The sequence below is a fragment of the Sphaerodactylus townsendi genome, linkage group LG05, assembly GCF_021028975.2.
Source record: "Sphaerodactylus townsendi isolate TG3544 linkage group LG05, MPM_Stown_v2.3, whole genome shotgun sequence".
Classification (NCBI taxonomy): Eukaryota; Metazoa; Chordata; class Lepidosauria; order Squamata; family Sphaerodactylidae; genus Sphaerodactylus; species Sphaerodactylus townsendi.
In genome coordinates this window covers 8,666,117-8,690,787 of record NC_059429.1, presented here as the reverse complement: position 1 = coordinate 8,690,787, position 24,671 = coordinate 8,666,117, and the positions used below count along the sequence as shown (strand labels likewise).

The 24,671-nt window shown below is 47.5% G+C and overlaps 2 protein-coding genes across 2 annotated transcripts; both read right to left on the bottom strand.

The window, feature by feature from the left end:
• Positions 1-203: 203 nt before the first annotated feature.
• On the bottom strand, positions 204-9,278 carry LOC125433615 (mast cell protease 4-like). The gene is made up of 5 exons (XM_048498280.1): positions 9,176-9,278; positions 7,470-7,626; positions 5,351-5,492; positions 2,256-2,510; positions 204-856 (listed from the first exon to the last, which is right to left on the bottom strand). Exons 1-5 carry the CDS (start codon positions 9,240-9,242, stop codon positions 692-694), a joined length of 786 nt encoding a protein of 261 aa, XP_048354237.1. The 5' UTR covers positions 9,243-9,278; the 3' UTR covers positions 204-691.
• Positions 9,279-14,171: 4,893 nt separating this feature from the next.
• Positions 14,172-23,018, bottom strand: LOC125433137 (mast cell protease 2-like). The gene is made up of 5 exons (XM_048497535.1): positions 22,888-23,018; positions 21,005-21,152; positions 18,703-18,844; positions 15,958-16,212; positions 14,172-14,445 (listed from the first exon to the last, which is right to left on the bottom strand). Exons 1-5 carry the CDS (start codon positions 22,952-22,954, stop codon positions 14,281-14,283), a joined length of 777 nt encoding a protein of 258 aa, XP_048353492.1. The 5' UTR covers positions 22,955-23,018; the 3' UTR covers positions 14,172-14,280.
• Positions 23,019-24,671: the final 1,653 nt, after the last annotated feature.

The window sequence follows — 24,671 nt, the reverse complement described above, 5'->3', positions numbered from 1 at the left end:
TTCAGAGACAGAATTTAGACTCAGGGGCTCACCTGAGTGGCAGATTTTCCCGTTAGGGGCAGGACAGACGCTTGTCAGTCACAACTCCGCTCTGTGCTCCTTGGAGGAAGGGCGTACCTTAACCCTCTGCCCTTTGGAGAATGGCAGGCTAATAAGATCAGGCTAATAATAAGATAATGAAGATGCAGATTTGAAATGCAGGGGTGGTTTATTGAATGAATCGTACAGCGAAAGAAATGTAAAACCAGTTTGGTCGTGCCACACAGAAGCGCTTAGCATGCCTGCACTAAAGTGCAGAGAGAAAATGACATGTAATAACCCGCTCCTGCCTGCGCAATATTCTTTCTTTCTGGTGCAACCTGGGTAGTTTTGCACTCTGGTGGGCATCCTGGGTCAAGGGGAAGACAGAGGGCTACTTTGGAAGGGTTGGCATCCCAACTTTGTACAAGTGCAGCTTCCCCCAGGAGAGAGAATTTGGGGAGGGGGATTCTGAAAGCGGGCAACAAAAGCCAGTAGTGGAAGGCACTGATTGGATAGCATCGGGATGTCAACAACCCCCCTTCTCAGAATAAGGACTGGCCATGTCTCTTGTTCAGATATCATGCCGGCCTTGCTGAATCAGGCTCACATAACTCACTCCAACGGAGACACAAAGCAGCTCAGCAAAAGGTGTGAATGGTTTCAAGGTGGCTCAGAAGGCCGGTGGTTTTTGCATTTCCGGGCCTTGTTCCATGACCTTTCTGATCCAAGGAAGGTAATTAGCCACACGGGTGTAAATGGACGGGGGCACTTGGTAGCCGTAGGAGACTACCCCATGGGCCGCTCCGTTGCACACCAGAGCACTTCCGGAATCCCCCTAAGGACATTAAAAAATTGAAGCAAACAAAAACACATTAGTTTGACATGAGAAGAAAGTACACAGGCTGCAGCTCCTAAATTTAGCTATGCTGTCTGTGTGACACAAAAGTCAGAATATGTAATCTGTGGCTCTTGCAACCTGTGGAGAAATGGCTCCCCCCTCCTTTTCTTTTTCTTTCCTCCTCCCCTCCTCTCGTCAAGTATCATAGATTTGGAGGACTTAGAAATTCCAGAAGAACATCAGGAAATGCTACCTGACCTGGGGGGGGGAAAGTTATCTTGACCCAGCCTGACCAGGTCAAAGGAGGGTGGGGTCTGGGATCTGATAAATTGCTGGGAGTGATGTGGAGAGGTCTCTTCTCTCTTTCCTTCTGCTGGGGAGCAGACCTCTTGCCTGGGCTGTGAAAGCAGCAACCATTTTTGGACCATCTGCTTAGTCAGGTAATGTGGATTCTTTGAGAATTGCAACCTTCTAAGTTAAGAACATAAGAACATAAGAACAAGCCAGCTGGATCAGACCAGAGTCCGTCTAGTCCAGCTCTCTGCTACTCGCAGTGGCCCACCAGGTGCCTTTGGGAGCTCACCTGCAGGAGGTGAAAGCAATGGCCTTCTGCTGCTGCTGCTGCTCCTGAGCACCTGGACTGTTAAGGCATTTGTAATCTCAGATCAAGGAGGATCAAGATTGGTAGCCAGAGATTAACTTCTCCTCCATAAATCTGTCCAAGCCCCCTTTAAAGCTATCCAGGTTAGTGGCCATCACCGCCTCCTATGGCAGCATATTCCAAACACCAATCGCACGTTGCGTGAAGAAGTGTTTCCTTTTATTAGTCCTAATTCTTCCCCCCAGCATTTTCAATGTATGCCCCCTGGTTCTAGTATTGTGAGAAAGAAAGAAAAATGTCTCTCTGTCAACATTTTCTACCCCATGCATAATTTTATAGACTTCAATCATATCCCCCCTCAGACGTCTCCTCTCCAAACTAAAGAGTCCCAAACGCTGCAGCCTTTTTGGAGATGGGGCACAGTGGTGTAGCGCCAATGAGGATGGGTGGGGCATGATGTCCCGGGCACACACCTGTACAGGGGCGTGGCCAGGGCGTTGCGGGGGAGTTGGCAGGAGAGAAGGATGCAGGCATTCCCCGGATGCAGTCCCCCCTCGCTCTGCCCTTGGTGGAGCGGGGCACACAAGAATAGCCCAGTTTCCAAAGGCGAAGTCACAACTCCATTTTATCAGTTTGTGCAACGGAATCCTATCAACCTTACATCTGCCCCACTTTAATGTCAAGGGATGTTGAAGAGAGGCCAAAAGGTCAACTTAATTAACCAGACATATTTTGAAACCTCTCAGTGACTCGGCGAGCATTTTAGGAGTGAAAAACAAAATGGCGCCCACTCACATTGCTGACGTCGCAGAGTTTGGAGCGAACTCCCGCACAAACCATTCCGTCGGTGAGTTCTGGGAAGAATTGCAGGCACTTCCTACGGTCAGGGAGCGTGACGTTGGTCACGAAAAGCTTTGACGAGGCGTGATCCGTGGCATCGATGCGTCCCCAGCCCGCGACGACACACTCGGTGTCTTTGGGGAGATAGTTCTCAGTCTGGGGTAAAGGAATGAGTTGGACATACTTGTTGAGCTTGGCTTCGCGATCCAGCTGTCAGCAGGGAAACAGAAGGGATAATTTTTGTGGTGAAAATTACCCCAGTAGCCTGCTGGCTGTATGAGCCACTGATAGAGTGAGTTTTGTGAGCTGAGGAAGGGAAGCTCGCTGAGAGTTGCCAACCTCCAGCTGGGCCCTGGAGATCTCACATGATTATAACTGATATTTAGACTTCAGAGAAGAAAATGGCGGCTTGGGGGGTGGATGGACTCTATGGCATTATGTCCCATTCAGGTTCAGGCTCCATCCCCAAATCTCTGGGAAATTGCCATCCCATAATTGGCAACCTGTAAGACCGAGTTCAAATTCAAAGACCTTTATTAGGCATCGAGAGAAAATACAGATAAAACTGTGCAGTAATATGATCCTGAGTTTGACAGGGTAAAACAGCTGCTCATAGTTCATACAGTACAAACTCCAGGAAAATAAATAAATAAAAAGAGAGCCGGAAACTTATTTTCCAATATCGAGCAGGAACTTGGCCACCATTTTCAACTGCCTGGGATCCTCATTGTTCAAGAGGCGGTTCAATTTGGAATATGGAGGGCACAAGTAAGTCAGTGTTGAAAAGAACAAGCTAGGTCTGAGACCTATGAATTTCGGGCAGACTAATAGAACATGCTCCAAAGATTCCTCAGAGGTTGAGCAATATGGACATGTACGCTTTTTCTGTGCGTGTGCCATGAATCTCTCCGGGGAGAAGGTGAGAGGGAATGTGTTTGTTCTTGCTCTGGTGAATAACCACCTAGACTTAGGGTCGAGCAAGATATTTAGGTAAGCAACTGTCCTGCAGTTCCCAGGCATGATTTCAAAGTGAAGGGGGGAAAACAGGCTCCTTGCTTTGCTAACTAGGAGTTGATGTTCCTGGTCAAATAGCCGTTCCTTAATACGGTGGTGCAGATCATTGGGGGAAAGCATAAGGAGCTGGTCCCAAGAGAAGCCCAGGGAGGAGATCTTAAGCTTGATGTGGGCCCACCAGGCAGATGACTGAAGTTCGGGGAGGGAGCAGTGAATGAGGCTGTTAGGGTCACTGAAAAAACAAAGCCGGATCCAGAATTTAAGGGTGATCCACCATGCCCTTGTTTCCAAGAGGTGTTGTCCTGCCTCTAGGCAGAGGGCCGCGTAGGGTACACAGTGGGGGACCCCAAAAAGCTTATATAGAAATTTGGATTGTATTCGCTCCAGAGATATATGCCAAGCTTCAATCCACAGGGGAACCCCGTAGAGAAGTTGTTGGGACACCTTAGCGTTAAATACCCTTAGGGCAGCCGGAATAAACTTGCCACCCTTGGAGAAAAAAAAACCTTTCCACTGCGGAAGTAATTTTGCAGCCCTTAACAACAGTTTCCCTATGCTTGGTCCATCTGTCTTTGTGATGGAGATGAATGCCCAGGTATTTATAGAACTTGACCTGTTCAATAGTTTCACTGTCTAAGTACCGGTTGGAGATCTTGAAGGTGCTTGAAAAGACCAGGATCTTAGACTTGAGAGAGTTAACGTAAGACCGAGTTGTTCCACCGGGCCTTTGGAGAGACCAGCCACTGACGGTGCCTCTGCCCCGCCCCCCTCTGCTTACAGGGGGTCCCTGTAACATCATCGGGACCCATTATTCCTTTCTGGGGAGGGTTGTATATGGGTTTCGCGGGACATGGTTTTAGAATGTAACTGTTTTAAATTGTATGTGTGCTTTTTAAATATATAATAAGCATAAGCATAAGCATTTATTGTCATTGTGCACGCACAACGAAAATTTACAGCAGCATTCCTCGATGCACACAATTCCAGACTCATCCCCCATCCTCACTTTCCCCTTCCTCCACCCATCCCTACACAGCCCCAAACTCATCAACACGAAGCCCTGGAGTTCAGCATAGCCACAGCTCTAGAGCAGAAGCTGTCTCGAAGCCTCTTTGTCCTAGTTTTTATAGACCTGTATCGTTTGCCAGATGGCCAATATAATATTTTATATTGTTCATCGCCCTGAGCCCTTCAGGGATAGGCCGGTATATTAAATCCAATAAACAAACAAACAAACAAACCCTACATGACATGCAGGGAAGCAACAGTTGACCTAAGAACAGGGATGTGAGTTGTGATTCTCTAGTGGGAATATTGGAACACTGAACCACACCTGAAGTTGAGGAGCAGGAGAAATAGGAGCTGGTTGGAAGACAGAAATTTCAGGAAAGCAGCTCAATCAGGGGCACAGCGAGCAACCTCTTCTCAGTATTGGTCCTTAAGGCACGTACTTCTGCCAGCAAGTTCTCAGTTGCTTTCTCGTGCCCCAAGTAGTGACTGGAGTTGAGAACAGAAGAGAAAAGATGATGGATCTGTTCTAGAGTTTGTAAACTCCTTCTTGAATCCCCTGAGATTATCCAGCCTGCCACGTGCCTACACTTCCATCTTGTGTTTCCCAGTTGAAACTGACAAAGTCGAGTCCCCCCTGGCCATGCTTTTGACAAATAAAATTAATTTCTCTTAACATTTGATTCCCCACTCTGCTGCTTGAGCTGTGGAGGCTTATCTGGGAAACTCCGGCACATGCCAGCTGGGTGACCTTGGGCTAGTCACAGTTCTTTGGAGCTCTTTCAGACCCACCCACCTCACAAGGTGTGAGGGGCAGAAGGGAAAGGAGGTTGTAGGCCCCTTTGAGACTCCTTACAGGAGAGAAGAAGGGATATACATTCAAACTCTTCTTCATATTATTCTCTAAGAGGCCTGCACTGACCCTGCAAAGGACCCCTAGTGCTCCTGGCCGCTGAGGAATGCAGAATATGTGATACAGCAGAATGAGTGAGTGTACATCAGGGCCAGCTGATGGCTTTTCCTCTGACCTTTAGGAGAAGGATGTCGTTGTATGGCACATCAGAATTTCTGTCGTAGTCTGGATGCACATGGTAGCTTTCAACGCCGAACACTTGCTGGGTTTCTTCTACGGCATCCAAATCATGGGCTCCCAGAACGACGAGGATCTCTCTTGGGAAAATAACAAGAAGACACAGACCAAAAAAACTGATTCGGATCAAATGTATCAGCAGTAGCCCTTTCCACACAAACCTTTGTAAACGGTCTTGAGGCAGGATTCAAATGTTTCCTCTGTGGAATTCTGCATTGTTTCCCCCTCCTTTGATTCTGAAAATGTTTTCTTTCCAGCCGCGAAATGTTTTCCGTGAACCTCCTTTAAAACGCTTCTTGAGGCTGAAACATTTTCAAGATGGCTTCACAGCTGTGGGATCACTTTAAGACGTTTCCCACGCCACTCTGCCGTTTTCTGAACCTCCTCCTCAGCACCAATTTCTGAGCCCTCATCTCTTCTTGGAGCTTCTGTGAGCTTCCTTATTTGGGTGGTGGAGTAAGTCTTCCAGACCTGGATTATACAAGGTTTGGAGAATTGCAAGCTTTTGAGAATTCATCAACTAACTTTTTAGAAAGGGGGAAATCTTTTGGGATTTTGCAAGCGTCTTCACAACTCAGTCACAAAAGGGTTAACTGTTTGTATGTAAACAGGTTGCTGAAGTCACTGGTTATGACCTGATCTATTGATTAGCTATTGGTCTGTCAGATAGCCATTACTTGTATGCTAGTGAGCACGTACATCTGAAGCTATAAAGTTACCTTGGTTTCTTTGTTTGAGGAGTACAATAGCATGTGAGACAGCAGACATGTAGCAAGATCTTACCGAGTGCATAGCAATGTAGACAAGTAACAGGAAAGGAAGGATTTCTTCTTTTATCTCCATGTAAATCCCCCCTTCCCAGCTAGTAAACTTTTATATAAAAGTTATCTGCTTATCTGAGGGACCGTCTCTCCCTATACCGCCCTTCTAGGCCCCTCCGCTCGTCGGAGGCGGACCTACTGGTGATCCCTGGCCCCAAGGCGATCCGGCTGGCCTCTATAAGGGCCAGGGCTTTTACGGCTCTGGCCCCTACCTGGTGGGACAGGCTCCCAGGTGAGATCAGGGCCCTGCGGGACTTACAAAGTTTCCGCAGGGCCTGTAAAACGGACCTGTTCCGCCAGGCGTTTGCCCAGCCGGGATGATGTCAACTCCGCCATAAGAACATCTGGCCTCCCGTGGGTACATAAAGGGGGAAGGAGGGGCTGAAGCCATCTGCAGTTTCAGTATTTTATATATTCTTTTATTGTAAATTATGTATTTGATGTTTTAAACTGTTTTAGTGTTGATGGACACCGCCCTGAGCCTTCGGGGAGGGCGGTATATAAATATAAATGAATGAATGAATGAATGAATGAATGAATGAATGAATGAATGAATGAATGAATGAATGAATAAAAAAGCAACTGAGAATCGGCCTCCTGTATTCCACTCCACTAAGTATATGATTGGGGTGTCTTGCTAGGACCACCTCCCCACATTTACATACCGTACAAAATCACACAATGGCAGCCATGAATCCTTTTGAGGAGGTGAGTGCGGACACACATCGTGGCAAAGGCAGTTAAGGACATTTTCCAATTATTTTAGGAGATTTGTGTGGAAAGAGCTTGTGGCTCACAGCATAGTGATTCCCAGGGCACAGTTGCTCAGTACATTGAAATGCAGAACCTTCACCTCAGGGCCCCTCCTATGCCCCTCCCCCTCCACTGACTACCACCTGATGGACTTTCTAGACCCCACAAGATGACATAAGAACATAAGAACATAAGAACAAGCCAGCTGGATCAGACCAGAGTCCATCTAGTCCAGCTCTCTGCTACTCGCAGAGGCCCACCAGGTGCCTTTGGGAGCTCACATGTAGGATGTGAACGCAATGGCCTTCTGCGGCTGTTGCTCCCGATCACCTGGTCTGTTAAGGCATTTGCAATCTCAGATCAAGGAGGATCAAGATTGGTAGCCATAAATCGACTTCTCCTCCATAAATCTGTCCAAGCCCCTTTTAAAGCTATCCAGGTGAGTGGCCATCACCACCTCCTGTGGCAGCATATATGACTTACCCGTTGCAGTGGGCTGCAGTCATCACCCACTGAGGGGCCACCAAGAAGCCTCCACAGCCATAACGGCCATAACGGCCATTTAATTTCAGAGCTGCAGCGTAAGGTCGAGAGTGTGGCGGGGCTTCCTGCCCTCCCACAATCTGGCTGCGAAGAGCGCCTGAAATACACAAAAGTGGACGGGTGGGCTTGAACCGCTTTGAAAACATGGGTCGGGTTTGGGTCGGAGTGAGGAACTTCATGTGCTGGATCAAACCAAAGTTGTTCTTATCTTATCAAATACCTTTTGGTCTTACCCTTCCTCCATGAAGTTCAGAGTAATGTACACGGTTCTCTCCCCTTCTTAGTTTTATCCTTTGAACAACCCTGCGAGGGAGTCGAGGCCAAGACATGCACGACAACACCCCATACACAGCCGAGTGAGATTTTGAACCTGGTTCTTCCAAACCTTTGTCCAGTACTCCAACCACTACACCATCATTCAACCCTAGCCAGACAAAAGCCGTGTAAAACTCCCAGGCAAATTATTTGGATCCAGCAACTGGAGGCTTCCAAGAAATAAGGCTCCATTTTCAGCAGTGGCGTAGGAGGTTAAGAGCTGGTGTATCTAATCTGGAGGAACCGGGTTTGATTCCCAGCTCTGCCGCCTGAGCTGTGGAGGCTTATCGGGGGAATTCAGATTAGCCTGTGCGCTCCCACACACGCCAGCTGGGTGACCTTGGGCGAGTCACAGCTTCTTGGAGCTCTCTCAGCCCCACCTACCTCACAGGGTGTTTGTTGTGAGGGGGGAAGGGCAAGGAGATTGTCAGCCCCCTTGAGTCTCCTGCAGGAGAGAAAGGGGGGATATAAATCCAAACTCCACCTCCTCCTCCTCCTCCTCCTCCTCCTCCTCCTCCTCTTCTTCTTCTTCTTCTTCTTCTTCTTCTTCATTTCTTGAATTTGTCTTCTGAAAACGGCTGGCAGGAATGCATTTTTTTAAAGTCATCACACTCTTATCCACTTCACCTCCATAAGTGTTGATGAATTCCACAAATAAAATTTGCATTGTTAAGTGCCATAAACATCTTTTTTTAAAGAGAGATATGACATGTGGGGTTTTCCCCCTGTGCAAAATGGCATGATTGACCCCCTCCTTTACCATTTAAAACACCGGGGATACGGTAGCAGATTAAAAATTCATCTGGGACCACTTTCTTCGACAGTAGAAGTTGCCTTCTGAAAAGTCCACAAGGAGAACAGGAAGGTACCAACCTGTTGCTCCCATTCTGGTACCCTGAGGTATCTAACTATTTATTTATTAAAAGTATTTATGCTCCTGTCGAAGGCTTTCACGGCCGGAATCACTGGGGTGCTGTGTGGTTTCCGGGCTGTCTGGCCGTGTTCTGGCAGCATTCTCTCCTGACCTTTCACCTGCATCTGTGGCTGGCATCTTCAGAGGATCCACAGATGCAGGCGAAACGTCAGGAGAGAATGCTGCTAGAGCACGGCCATACAGCCCGGAAACCACACAGCACCCCACTATTCATGCTCCGTTTTTTCTGGTCATATTTAAGGTCATATTATGCTTTGCTTTTTCTGGTCATATTCAAGTGATTCCACAAATTAAATAATGTGCTGTGTGCAGAACAACACAGGGTCAAACTGGGACACAGTTTAGATTCTCCCCAATAACCGGATTCCTCCCCACAGCACAGGAACCTGCTACTCACCCCCAGAGACCCCCTGGGCAGCCAAGAAGGCCAGAAGCAAGACGCTCAGACTTGGGGAGTGGTCCATCTCTGGCTCCTTCTCTTGGGTGTTCTTCTAAAACTGTTGTTAACGTGACCCGCTCTCAACTTCACCCTTTATCAACTGGCTATTGACCGTTGGAAGCCCCAAGGGGAAACCACCTGATCTTTCTGTCTGTTGTAGCTGCCATCTCTACCGTTATAGACAACCACGATCAGTTTGCGGACTTGTGTTTGGGGAGGGGAGAGGAGAGGAGAAATAATGGTGGACTAGAGATTACTGCAAAGAGATCTGTGTACATTGAGCATTTGGGAGGACTGGTGCCGTCTTGATTCCGCTGTGGGACCATCGGGTGGAATCATCCCACTGATCCCCTCAAAACAAAAGACACAGTGTAGATACCAGCAAAAAAGGAAATAATCACCACATCTAAGCTGCTAATCCTAAACACTAAAACTCTAATAAGTTGAATGTTCCAACAACAAACCCTCCAACAATGGGAGAGCAGAACTACAAACTGCTCTCCGTGAAAGTGCAGACTGTTGGTATTCACAAGTGTCTGGCACAACCAGTCATAAAAGGGTTAACTGTTTGTATGTAAACAGGGTGCTGAGATGATATTGTAAAGAGCTGACCTATTGATTAGCTATTGGTCAGTCAGAAAGTCATTGGTTACATGTTAGCACTTAGATCTGAAACTATTAAGTTAATTTGTTTTCTTCGTTTCAGAGAAGAGTGCATGGACAGAGAGAAATAGGATGATCACAGTAAGATACAGTCACAAGAGGTGGGATCCAGCAGGTTCTCACAGTTTCCAGAGAGTAGGTTACTAATTATTTGTGTGTGCCGAGAGGGGGTGACTAATTGGTGATTTTGCCACGTGATTTTTGCCTTAGTTACGCCCCCTCCTCTCAGCAGTAGCGTGCAGAACTTGGAGCAGTCTAGCAGGAGGTGCACCGGCGTGCGTGGCAGCCTGCGTCTGCGTGCATTGGTTTCCCGCCCAAGGACCGGTGCAGCGGCTGCATTCTTGCCACAGCCCCACCCAGGAATGCCCCGCCCCCAAAATGCCCGGCCATGCCCCTGTCGTGCCCCGCCCAGCCCCATTGGCGCTACGCCACAGTTTGAATCCCACCACCATGGGAACCTGTTACTAAAAATGTTGGATCCCACCACTGCTCTCATCCCCTCTTCTTGCTCTCCCCTTATTTTAAAAAATGTTGTCTCTTATTCCCTTTCCACATAGCAAATATATAGTGGGCTGCAGTCAGGATAAAGTAATCCGTTTTCCTGCTGTGATGTTCACATGCAGCCATGCAGGCTGCGATGGGAGCCCACGGATACAATGACGGTTGCTATCATGCCTTCACACGGAGAGGCGTGTTTTTTAAAAAAATTACTTCCCACACATGTGTACCTAAGCAACTATGCACAGATGAACCCCCATAAACAGCCTGCAACCTGAGATTTTTTTCAAAGACTAGCAATTAGCGCAATTCAAAAAAAAAAACCAGTTCAGGGAAAATAATACGGAGTAGACTCGTTTTAGGGATGGGATCTATGTAAATTCTTGGGGAATTCCGCAGGGCCTGTAAAACGGTTTTGTTCCACCGGGCTTTTGATGAGGCCGGCCGTGGATTCCCCCTCTGGGATGCCCCCCCAGTGTTAAGGGCAAGGGCACATTCCATCATCGGCACGCCTAACATAACATCTTAATCCATCGCTACTACCCCACCGTCCCTTGGGTTCTCACACATTTCCATAATCCATTGTTATATATATCAGGAATCGATGCTCGCTAGTTTTATGAATCTTGTAAATGGTCTTTAACCCGTTCCATATATATCTTTATTCCTGTGCATTGGTTGTTCTGGCCCATTCAGAACGTGAAGACCGTGGTTCATTCATAATACACTCCAGAGCCCTTTGGGGGTAATGGCCTTATAACCTGGATATATTAAACAACAGATAGATAGATAGATAGATAGACAGATAGATAGATAGATAGATAGATAGATAGACAGATAGATAGACAGATAGATAGACAGATAGACAGATAGATAGATAGATAGATAGATAGATAGATAGATAGATAGGATGGGTGACGGATGGATGGACGGAGGATGGATGGGTGACGGATGGATGGACGGAGGATGGATGGGTGACGGATGGATGGACGGATGGATGGATGGATGGATGGATGGATGGATGGATGGATGGATGGATGGATGGATGGATGGATGGATGGATGGATGGATGGATGGATGGATGGATGGATGGATGGATGGATGGATGGATGGAGAGATAGAGAGATGGATAAATAGAGAGATAGAGAGATGGATGGATGGATGGATAGATGGATAGATGAATAGATGAATAGATAAATAAATTCTCCCACCCCCAAACAGGGTGTTTACTGTTCTACACCTGTGTTTATTGACCTATGGGGAGTGGGCCTTAGTGTAAGGGTCTGTTTCCCCTGTCAATAATTAGACTCAGGAAAGTTTCAAGAGCTTTATTGAACTGTGTCAGGACCTTAGATGCAGAAAGCCACAGCTGAGGCTCAGGCTTTTGCGGCACAGATATATCTCCAAACAATTCCCCTTTGGGTGCTCCCCCCACCTGTTCCCACAATAGGTTGCATAAGAAAAGGATAGTGTTAAGACAGCATTGTTGTGGTTTCCAACTCAAGGACAGAGATAGGGCTCCTTCCGGCCTCCAGGAAGGGGGAGGAATGAGGTATGCATATATCACGAGCTCCAAGCACAGCAATAGGAACAGGATGGGCCATTCGGCCCCAGATAACAAGAGCAGGTGTGACCTTCAGTCCAGTCTGCTGATGCCCGGGCAGGCAGGAGCCAGGTGTAACACTTAGCTGCTTCGGGGTCTGTGTGTGTGCGTGTGTGCGTGTGCGCGCATGCGCCCGCAGCCTTCCCTTCTCAAGTTGATGAGATGTGTTGGGGAAGATGGGGAAGATAGGTGGGAGGTAAAAAGTTACACTGAGTTTGTTGTTATTGCAACATTTTAACATATTAAGGGGGAAAATTGGAAAGGGTCACCTATGTCCACTTGTGATGTCTTTGTTTCCCTGATGAAGGGACACACACACAGCCTCCTACTATTTGGGGGATTCTCGATTCTTTTCCAACTCTAAACCTTCCCATAGTTTCCAGGCATTTTACAGCTAGCCTTAGGGCTTTCCGTCGTTGGTGGTACTCAAGGACGTTATTGAGTTCACCGAGGCTGGATTTAAACCACACAGGAGATTTATTTACTTACAGGTCAGTTTTAAAGAAACCAACCGGCAACACAGATCCCCAGGTAGACAAAGGAGAAACCTGGCTGAGGAACGTAAATTTAAACTGGTTATGAGTTCAGAGAGTTCCTGTCTTAGAAATATGCGAGAGTGTAGCTGAATTTCTGCAGGAAGCCATTAAGCTCCATCATCCAAAGAAAGGGTGCTAATTTTTGCTCCGGTCCTTTTAAAAATTCTAAACTCTTTCCTGTTTAACTCTATGTGATGTTATATTTTACAATGTCTTTTATTTATTTTAAATCTCTGTATATTTTAAATTTTCGCCTATTATGTATGACTCGATAGCCTAGATGCCACTAAAGGATTGGAACTGTTGATAGTTCCATGGGAATGTCAACTCAATGCATGGCGGCTGTGAAAAAGGCAAACTCTATGCTGGGGATAATTAGGAAAGGAATTGAGAATAAAACTGCAAAGATTGTCATGCCCCTATATAAAGCAGTGGTGCATCCGCACTTGGAGTACTGTGTTCAGTTCTGGTCGCCACATCTCAAAAAGGATATTGAAAAGATAGAAAAAGTGCAGAGAAGGGCAACGAGGATGATTGAGGGACTGGAGCACCTTCCTTATGAGGAGAGGCTGCAGCGTTTGGGACTCTTTAGTTTGGAGAGGAGACGTCTGAGGGGAGATATGATTGAAGTCTATAAAATTATGCATGGGGTAGAACATGTGGACAGAGAGAAATTGTTCTCTCTTTCTCACAATGCTAGAACCAGGGGGCATTCATTGAAAATGCTGGGGGGAAGAATTAGGACTAATAAAAGGAAACACTTCTTCACGCAACGTGTGATTGGTGTTTGGAATATGCTGCCACAGGAGGTCGTGATGGCCACTAACCTGGATAGCTTTAAAAGGGGCTTGGACAGATTTATGGAGGAGAAGTCGATCTCTGGCTACCAATCTTGATCCTCTTTGATCTGAGATTGGAAATGCCTTAACAAACCAGGTGCTCAGGAGCAACAGCCGCAGAAGGCCATTGCTTTCACATCCTGCATGTGAGCTCCCAAAGGCACCTGGTGGGCCACTGCAAGTAGCAGAGAGCTGGACTAGATGGACTCTGGTCTGATCCAGCTGGCTTGTTTTTATGTTCTGATGTTCTTAACTGGATTTCAGAGAGAGAATTTAGACTTTTCTGCAATGCTTTCAAGCACAACCAGACTTTTCTTGGCAGGCCCCGTTTGGTTGGATCCTCTCCTACATACATGATTCCATGTACCCCAGCCTGCCTTTTCCCCAGCATCAAACTTAATGGGACTGGGTCGGCCCATCACCAGAAACAGACCTAACCACTGAGCCTGCTGTTCTCTCCCAGAGATGGAGCTCAACCGCTCTGCTATTCTACCCAGCAGAACAACCCTTCCCTCTGAGCTAGACCTGAGCTATTGCGGCCCGCTCTTCCTGAGGCAGACCTGAACTCAGCTCTCTCTCCCCCTGAGTTCTTTCCATCATCTCACCCTCCTTCCTTCTCGAAGGTGATTCGATGCTAAAGTAGCACACCTCGGGGCTCACCTGAGTGGCAGATTTTCCCTTCAGGGGCAGGACAGACACCTGTCAGTCACAACACCGCTCTGTGCTCCTTGGGGGAAGGGCGTACCTTAACCCTCTGGAAAATGGCAGGCTAATAGGACCAGGCTAATAATAAGATAATGAAGATGCAGATTTGAAATGCAGGGATGGTTTATTTAATGAATCTTGCTGAATCAGGCTCACATAACTCACTCCAGTGGAGACACACAGCAGCTCAGCAAAAGGTGTGAATGGCTTCAAGGTGGCTCAGAAGGCCGGTGGTTTTTGCATTTCCGGGCCTTGTTCCATGACCTTTCTGATCCAAGGAAGGTAATTAGCCACACGGGTGTAAATTGACGGGGGCACCTGGTAGCCGTAGGAGACTACCCCATGGGCCGCTCCGTTGCACACCAGAGCACTTCCGGAATCCCCCTAAGGACATTAAAAAATTGAAGCAAACAAAAACACATTAGTTTGACATGAGAAGAAAGTACACAGGCTGCAGCTCCAAAATTTAGCTATGCTGTCTGTGTGACACAAACATCGGAATATGTAATCTGTGGCTCTTGCAACCCCAAAAGAGAGGAGGCTTTCTGTTGCAGCTCTGCATGATTTCAAGTTCCAGTATGACCCCAATCTCATCAGTCTCAGGTGCACAAGCTGGCAATTCTGGTGCATTATCAAAATTGGGAGTGATTGATGCATTCGGCCAAACCTCCTGCAGAGAAATGGTTTCCCTTGAACTAGATGGTTGTTGCATCTCTGCATGATTCAATTAGAAAAAGTGCAGAGAAGGGCAACGAGGATGATTGAGGGACTGGAGCACCTTCCTTATTAGGAGAGGCTGCAGCGTTTGGGATTCTTTAGTTTGGAGAGGAGACGTCTGAGGGGGGATATGATCGAAGTCTATAAAATTATGCATGGGGTAGAAAATGTTGACAGAGAGAAGTTTTTCTCTCTTTCCCACAAAACTAAAACCAGGGGGGGCATACATTGAAAATGCTGGGGGGAAGAATTAGGACTAATACAAGGAAACACTTCTTCACGCAACGTGTGATTGGTGTTTGGAATATGCTGCCACAGGAGGTGGTGATGGCCACTCACCTGGATAGCTTTAAAAAGGGCTTGGACAGATTTATGGAGGAGAAGTTGATTTATGGCTACCAATCTTGATCCTCCTTGATCTGAGATTGCAAATGCCTTAACAGTCCAGGTGCTCGGGAGCAGCAGCCGCAGAAGGCCATTGCTTTCACATCCTGCATGGGAGCTCCCAAAGGCACCTGGTGGGCCACTGCGAGTAGCAGAGTGCTGGACTGGGTGGACTCTGGTCTGATCCAGCAGGCTTGTTCTTATGTTATTACTCCAATTAGCAGGACAACTCTCCTTAGTGCATTTTTATCTTGCACCTCCTCCATGGGGCCCAGGACAATGTAATGAGGATTCTTGCTTCCCTATTGGTCTTGCTTTAAAAAGTCATGTAAAGCCATAAGGGTCTGGCTTGGGTAGGATTTTTTCAGTGTTTGATAAGACCTTTTAGGGGTTGAGGAGCAATGGTGTAGCGCCCGTGGGACAGGCGGGGTGCAATGTCCCAGGTACGCATCTGTACAGGGGCGTTGCCAGGGCATTGTGGGGGAGTTGCAAAGCAGGGCAGGCAGGGGTGTGGCAGGAGCAGAGGATGCAGGCATACCCTGGATGCAGTCCCCCCTCGCATGTCCCCTTGGTGGAGCAGGGCACACAATAGCCCATTTTCCAAATGCGAAATCACAACTCCATTTTATCAGTTTGTGCAACGGAATCCTCTAAACCTTACCTCTTCCCCACTTTAATGTCAAGGTAGGTTGAAGTGAGGCCAAAAGGTCAACTCAATTAACCAGCCACATCTTGAAACCTCTCAGTGACTCGGCAAGCTTATTAGGAGTAAAAAACAAAATGGTGCCCACTCACATTGCTGACGTCGCAGAGTTTGGAACGAACTCCCGCGCAAACCATCCCGTCGGTGAGTCCTGGGAAGAACTTCAGGCACATCCTACGGTCAGGGAGCGTGACATTGGTCATGAAAAGCTTGGATGAGGGTCGATACGTGGCATCGATGCGTCCCCAGCCAGCGATGACACACTCAGTGTCTTTGGGGAGATAGTTCTCAGTCTGGGGTAAAGGGATGAGTTGGACATACTTGTTGAGCTTGGCTTCGCGATCCAGCTGTCAGCAAGGAAACAGAAGGGATAATTTTTGTGGAGAAAATTACCTCAGTAGCCCACCGACTGAATGAGCCACTGATAGAGTGAGTTTTGTGAGCTGAGGAAGGGAAAATAGTTGAGACAGTTGTTCAACCTCCAGCTGAGCCCTAGAGATCTCACAGAATTATAACTGATATTTAAAATTCAGAGAAGAAAATGGCGGCTTTGAGGGGTGTGTGTTTGTGTGTGTGTGTGTGTGTGTGTGCGTGTGGACTCTATAGTATTATGTCCCTTGCAGGTCCCTGTCCAGGCTCCATCCCCAAATGTCCAGGAATTTGCCATCCCATAACTGGAGACCCTACATGACATGCAGGGAAGCAACACTTGACCTAAAGAAGAAAATGGCGGTTTTGAGGTGTGTGTGTGTGTGTGTGTGTGTGTGTGTGTGTGTGTGTGTGTGTGTGTGTGTGTGTGTGTGTACACTCTATGGCATTATGTCCCTTGCAGGTCCCTGTCCAGGCTCCATCCCCAAATCTCCAGGAAATTGCCATTCCATAATTGCCAACCCTACATGACATGCAGGGAAGCAACACTTGACCGAAGAACAGGGATGTTTGTTGTGATTCTCTAGCGGGAATACTGGAACACTAAACCACACCTGAAGCTGAGGAGCAGAAGAAATAGAAGTTGGTTGGAAGACAGAAATTTCAGAAAAGCAGCTCAATCAGGGGGACAGCGAGCAACCTCTTCTCAGTATTGGTCCATAAGGCATGTTCTTCCACTGGCAAGTTCTCAGTTCCTTTGTGGAGTCCCAAGTAGTGACTGGAGTCAACAGAGGCATATCAAGGGGGGGACGCGCGGGTGTACTGGGGCGTCCTCCGCCCCTGCCACGCCCCCCTCTGCCCTGTCCCCCTCTGTAACGCCCCTAACCCGCCATGCCCTTGCCATGCCCTTGCCATGCCTCCACAGGGGCGCGCCTAGTGCGTCGCGCACCACTGCCCCATTGGAGCCACGCCTCTGGGAGTCGAGAACAGAAGAGAAAAGATGATGGATCAGTTCTGGAGTTTGTAAACTGCTTCATGAATCCCCTGAGATTATCCAGCCTGCCACATGCCTACACTTCCATCTTGTGTTTCCCAGTTGAAACTGACAAAGTTGATTCTCCCTGCCATGCTTTTGACAAATAAAATTAATTTCTCTTAACATTTGACTCTGCTGCTTGAGCTGTGGAGGCTTATCTGGGAAACTCCAGCACATACCAGCTGGGTGACCTTGGGCTAGTTCCACAACACAAGCCTTTATTGGCATATAAAACAGGACAAAATTTTAAAACAAAACAAGGTTAAGAAATGCAGTTAAAACTACTAATTTCCAGTATAAAATTTGCAACAGTTTCACAAAAGAGCATATCAGAGCTGTTCAGGAGATCTTATAACACTCATGCCACTGAGAACATTGCAAGAAAATGGAATTCATGTATTTCATGCGTATCTTATTGTATTTAGGGCATAGAAACAAGGAATGGTCAAGGGTTTCAACCGTAGTCATATCACATGAACAAACTCTGTTAGAACGTTCCATATTCTTAAATCTTCCCTCCAGCAGAGCTGATGGCAGCACATTACATCTTCCAGTAGCTGCTGGCTCTCCTTCAAGTGGGATTAATCAGCAGATCGAAGATATGCTGCCATCATTCCACGCTCGCATGGGATTAATAATGTAGTCGGAGAACAGGTTGTCTTGGCGGCACGAGTCAAATTCTGAAAATCAAGATCCAAGAGCCTATTCTTATCTAGTCTGAAGGCTTCCACCTTTGTGAGCATAAGGAGTGATTCCAAGGGGAAACCAATAGCTTCAACCTTTCTAAAGATCAAAGTATACCATTCTGAAATAAAGTGATCTGATAACAGAGAGGGAATATAGCTACCCTGTTTCCCCGAATATAAGACATCCCCTAAAAATAAGACATAGTAGAGGTTTTGCTGAAGTGCGAAATATAAGGCATCCCCCGAAAGTAAGACATAGCCAAGTTTTTGTTCGGAAGCATGCCCATCGAACAGAACACAGAAATATAAGACATCCCCTGAAAATAACACATAGTGCATCTTTGGGAGCAAAAATTAATATAAGACACTGTCTTATATCCGGGGAAACACGATATTGGATCCCACTAGAAAATGTATATGCAGCCAATATTTTATGGCCCTTATCCATGCCAAGGTTTCTAGAAACCTTGGACTAGTCACAGTTCTTCGGAGCTCTTTCAGACCCACCCACTTCACAAGGTGTCAGGGGGAGAAGGGAAAGGAGATTGTAAGCCCCTTTGAGTCTTCTTACAGGAGAGAAGGGGGGGGGGTATAAATTCAAACTCTTCTTCTTCTTACTCTCTAAGAGGCCTGCACTGACCCTGCAAAGGACCCCTGGTGCTCCTGGCCACTGAGGAATGCAGAATATGTGATACGGCAGAATGTGTGAGTGTACATCAGGGCCAGCTGATGGCTTTTCCTCTGACCTTTAGGAGAAGGATGTCGTTGTATGGCGCCCGACCACGTCTGCCGAAGTCTGGGTGCACATGGATGCTTTCAACGCCGAACACTTGCTGGGTTTCTTCTACTGCATTCAAATCATGGGCTCCCAGAATGACGAGGATATCTCTTGGGGAAAATAACAAGACACAGACAAAAAACGATTTGGATCAAATGTACCAGCAGAGGCGTAGCTGGGCCAAATTGCGCCTGGTGCGCAGTCTATATTTCTTTCTCATTCTATGATCTCCCGTGGTATTTCTCTTTCCATTATCTTTCCTTAGTTCCTTTCCTTTTCCTATAACTTTTTCAGGCTGAAAAAAGGCCTATTCGTAGTTCAGGCTTAAAAACGGCCTGATGGGAACTATTCTGCCCAGGAGACCTTGTGAGCCCCAAGGCCTCCTGGGAACTGTAGTTCCTCAGCCTGTACTGTGAACAGGGCTTTTTTTCAGCCTGAAAAAGTTATAGGAAAAGGAAAGGAACTAAGGTAAGTGTGGGAAGGAGGGGGGGCGCCACAAGGGGGTGCTGCGGTGGGCGGTGGGAAGGGGGGAGGGGCCTGGAGGTGATTTTCCGCACCCCCGCACGGCGTACCCCCTGTCCCCTTGTTGCTCTGCCACTGTGTACCAGCAGTAGCCCTTTCCGCACAAACATTTAAAACCGCTTTGAGGCAGGATTCAAATGTTACCTCCGTGGAAAAAGATTGTTTTTCCCTCCTTTGATTGTGAAAACATTTTCTTTCCTGCCTCAAAAGCGGTTTTCAGTGAATCCCCTCTAATAACGATTCTTGAGGCTGAAACGTTTCCAAGATGGCTTCACAACTGTGGGATCACTTTAAGACGTTTTCCTCGCCACTCGGCCGTTTTCTGAACCTCCTCTTCAGCACCATTTTCTGAGCCCTCATCTCTTTCTGGAGCTTCTGTGAGCTTCTTTATTTGGGTGGTGGAGTAGCTCTTTCAGACACTGATTATACAAGGTTTGGAGAATTGCAAGGTTTGGAGAATTCAACAACTAACTTTTCAAAATGGGGAAAATCTGTTGGGATTTTCCAAGTGTCTTCACAACTCAGTCACAAAAGGGTTGTTCGTATGTAAACAGGTTGCTGAAGTCACTGTTTATGACCTGATCTATTGATTAGCTATTGGTCTGTCAGATAGCCATTACTTACCTGTTAGTGAGCACGTAGATCAGAAGCTATAAACTTGGTTTCTTTGTTTGAGGAGTACGATAGCACATGAGACAGCAGATAGGTAGCAAGATCTTACCGAATGCATAGTAATGCAGACAACTAACAGGCAAGAAAGGAGTTCTCCATGTAAATCCCCCCCCTTGCCCAATAGCTAGTAAAGTTATATATAAAAAGCAACTGAGAATCTGCCTCTTGAATTCCACTCCACTAAGTAAACGATTGGGGTGTCTAGCTAGAACCACCTCCACACATTTACATATCCTACAAAATCACATAATGGCGGCCATGAATCCTTTTGAGGAGCTGAGTGCGGGCACACATCGTGGCAAAGGGGGAGGCGGTTAAAAATGTTTTCCAATCATTTTAGGGGATTTGTGTGGAAAGGGCGGGGCACAGTTGCTAAGTACATTGAACCTGGGACTCTCGTACCTGAGAGACCGCATTACCCCATATGCCCCTGCTCGGCCTCTGCGCTCAGCAGAGGCCAATTTGCTGGTGGTTCCTGGCCCCTCAACGATGCGGCTGGCCTCCACACGGGCTAGGACCTTTATGGCCCTGGCCCCGGCCTGGTGGAACACTCTTCCTCCAGCTGTCCAGGCCCTGCGGGGTCTTGGTGAATTCCGCAGGCCCTGTAAGACTGAGTTGTTCCGCCGGGCCTTTGGAGTGTCCAGTCGCTGAGGTGCTTCCTTGGCTCTTTCGCTCCCTATTTTTTTATAATTTATTTTTGCATATTTATTGTTATTTTTAGGGAGGAGTCCGGCCACTCCCTCCTTTTTGGGGTGGTTTTAAAGGAATTGGGTTACGGGACGCCATTATTATTGTTACTGCTTTTGACCGCTGTTTAAATGGTTTTAATGGTTTTTAAGGGATTTTAGTATAGATGGTCACTATTGTGACCCTTGTTATATATTGTATACAGAGAGTGTTGTGCACCGCCCAGAGCCCCTTGGGGATTGGGCAGTCTATACATTTAAATAATAAATAACAATAAATAAATAAATAAAATGCAGACCCTTCACCTCAGAGCCCCTCCTATGCCCCTTCCTGCCCCCCTGCACTGACTACTACCTGACGGACTTTCTGGACCCCACAAAATGACTTACCCTTTGCAATGGGCTGCACTCATCACCCACTGAGGGGCCACCAAGAAGCCCCCACAGCCAAAGCGGCCATTTACTTTCAGAGCTGCCGCGTAAGGTCGAGAGTGTGGCGGGGCTTCGTGCCCTCCGACAATCTGGCTGCGTAGAGCGCCTGAAATACACAAAAGTGGACGGGTGGGCTTGAACCGCTTGAAAACATGGGTCGGGTTGGGGTCGGAGTGAGGAACTTCAGGTGCTGGATCAAACCAAAGTTGTTCTTATCTGTCAAATACCTTTTGGTCTTACCCTTCCTCGAAGAAGTTCAGAGTAATCTACGTGGTTCTCTCCTCCTCTTAGTTTTATCCTTTGAACAACCCTGTAAGGGAGTCGAGGCCAAGATGGGCACTACAACACCCAGTGAAGGGCTTGTAAAACAGTTTTGTTCCACCAGGCCTTTGGTGAGGCCGACCGCGGACTCCCGCTTCGGGATGCCCCTGTGTTGCGTGCCATCCCATCATTGGCATGCCCAATATAACATCTAACCTACATTACTTCCCGCCCCCGCCTGGCCTTGGGTTCGGGCGCCATACTTTCATATTTTTATAATCTTACTGGTATAGATATTGTATTGATGCTGCTTATTTTATGACTTCTGTAAATTGTTTTAACTTGTTTTAACTTACTTATTCTGTGTATTGTTGTTTGGCCAATCGTATATGATATTGTGTCTGGCCTTGTGTACAACGCCCAGAGCCCTTCGGGGATGGGCGGTTTATAAATGTGATAAATCAATCAATCAATCAATCAATCAATCAATCAATCAATCAATCAATCAATCAATCAATCAATCAATCAATAAACTTCACAGCCGAGTGAGATTTTGAACCTGGTTCTTCCACTCTAACTCTAACCACTACACCACCATTCAACCCTACCCAGACAAAAGCCTTGGAAAACTGCCAGGCAAACAATTTGGATCCAGCAACTGGAGGTTTCCAAGAAATAAGGCTCCATTTTCATTTCTTGAATTTGTCTTCTGAAAACAGCGGGCAGGAATGCATTTTATAAAGTCATCACACTGTTATCCACTTCACTGCCATATGTGCTCAGGAATTCCATTAAAAATTTGCATTAAGTGCCATAAAAATCTGTCTCTGAAAAGATATATGTGGGGTTTTTCCCTGTGCAAAACGGCTTCTTTAACCCCCTTCTGTACAGAGGTGGGATCCAACCAGTTCTCACCACTTCTCAAGAAGTGGTTACTATTTTTTTTCGGAGTGCCGAGAAGGGGTTACTAAAGCAGCCTCCTTGCCCAATAGGGACTGTAGGTACGTGTGTGCGGCGGCGCCACGGTTTGAATCCCACCACCATCGGAACCTGTTATTAAAATTTTGGGATCCCACCACTGCTTCTGTACCATCTAAGCAGGTTAAAAATTCATCTGGTTCCACTTTCTTCCGCAGTTGGAGATGCCTCCTAAAACGTCCACAGGCAGGACAGGAGTTTTGCTCCCATTCTGGTACCCACAGGTATTTATTAAAAGTATTTATGCACCGTTCTTTCTATAGTCATATTCAAGGTAGCTTACGAAATACAACAAAATACAACAAAATCACACCGGACCAATGGCCTCTGCCCGTGGAAACACTTTTGCCTTGTTTCAATGACTTCATGTTTGTTTGTTTTTAAAAAAAATCTGTTAGGAAATCTGTCTACTCTGTGATAAATCTTCTCCTCCTTCTTGGGCTGTATTCCCCTTGAGTGGGTTAGCACTACTTTGTGATAAATCATTCCACCAATTAAATAATGCGCTGTGTGCAGAACAACACGGGGTCAAACTGGGACACAGTTTAGATTCCCCCCCAATAACCAGATTCATCCCCACAGCCCAGGAATCTGCTACTCACCACCAGAGCCCCCCTGGGCAGCCAACAAGGCCAGAAGCAAGACGCTCAGACTCGGGGAGTGGTCCATCTCTGGCTCCTTATCTTGGGCGTTCTTCTAAAACTGGTGTTAACGTGACCCGCTCTGCTCTCATCTCCACCCTTTATCAACTGGCTTTTGACCGTTGAAGCCCCAAGGGGAAACCACCTGATCTTTCTGCCTGCTGTATCTGCCATCTCTACAGTTGTAGACAACCGCGATCAGTTTGCGGACTTGCGTTTGGGGCGGGGACAAGAGAAATAATGGGGGATTAGAGATTACTGCAAAGAGATCTGTGTGTATTGAGCATTTGGGAGGACTGGTGCCTTCCTGATTCCCCTTTGGGACCATCGGGTGGAATCATCCCACTGATCCGCCAAAAGCCATAGTCGATTCCTGCACCTGGACGGGCCCGCATCCATTCCCCCACAACTTCACTTGGAACGTGGCATCGACAGAATCTGTGCCCATCCATCATTTATAAGCGTGTTTTTAGCTACACAGTGTAGTTGTTTCTTCAGGTTTCAGCAGAGGCGTATTGGGGGGAAATGGTGCCTGGAGGCCGGGGGCGGGGTGTAGTGGCATGTGGCTCAGCTGCACGGCCTTTGGTCACATGGGGCGGCGCCCAGTACTCCACCCCCTTGTGACCAAAAGGCATGCACCTGGGGACAAAGGTGACCTCATGTCCCTATAGGTTGGACGCCTCTGGGTTTTAAGGTTTTGGAGCTCAGAATGAGTTTCTTTCTGATCATAAAGTGGGGGAAAAGAGGAGGTTGCTCCTAGGCGTAGGAGGTTAAGAGCTCGTGCATTTAATCTGGAGGAACCGGGTTTGATTCCCAGCTCTGCCGCCTGAGCTGTGGAGGCTTCTCTGGGGGATTCAGATTAGCCTGTGCACTCCCACACACGCCAGCTGGGTGACCTTGGGCTAGTCACAGCTCTTCTGAGCTCTCTCAACCCCACCCACCTTACAGAGTGTTTGTTGTGAGGGGGGAAGGGCAAGGAGATTGTAAGCCCCTTTGAGTCTCCTGCAGGAGAGAAAGGGGGGATATAAATCCAAACTCTTCTTCTTCTTCTTCTCCTCCTCCTCCTCCTCCTCCTCCTCCTCCTCCTTCTTCTTCTTCTAGTAACTGTTGCACTGACTACTCTTATGGTAAACGTGGGCCAGGCCCTCCTGACCTTCTCCAACCAATCATTGGGCTGCCTTCACCGACCTTCCAGGAGATGTGTGAGTTGCCCCCTCCCAACAGGAATGAGCAGGTGACCTCCCTCCCAATTGTGACTAGCTTGGGGACCTCCTTGAAATAAGCGATGGCTAGGGGGACGGGGAGTGCGCTGTGCAGACGGCAGAGGCGACTGACCAATTAAAGCTGGAAAGTTCCTCCAAGGTGCATATTCTCTTGACAGCCACTTCGAGTGCCATTATTAATTTAGCTCATTTAGAGGCCAAATGTCTCACTGGTGCTCAAGACAGGTTACAGAGGGGTGTCCACAGGGTGGGTAGGGGGTGGAGAGGGTGACTTTGGCGGGAAAGGGGAAGGCGATTCTGCCAGACCCTCCGTGACCCAGTTTCAGTTCAGGGGAGTGCCTGGCCGAAACCAGAGGTGGGATCCAGCAGGTCCTCACAGGTTCCCGAGAGTAGGTTACTAATTATTTGTGTGTGCCGAGAGGGGGTGACTAATTGGTGATTTTGCCACGTGATTTTGCCTTAGTTACGCCCCTCCTCTCAGCAGTAGCGCGCAGAGCTCGAAGCAGTCTAGCAGGAGGTGCC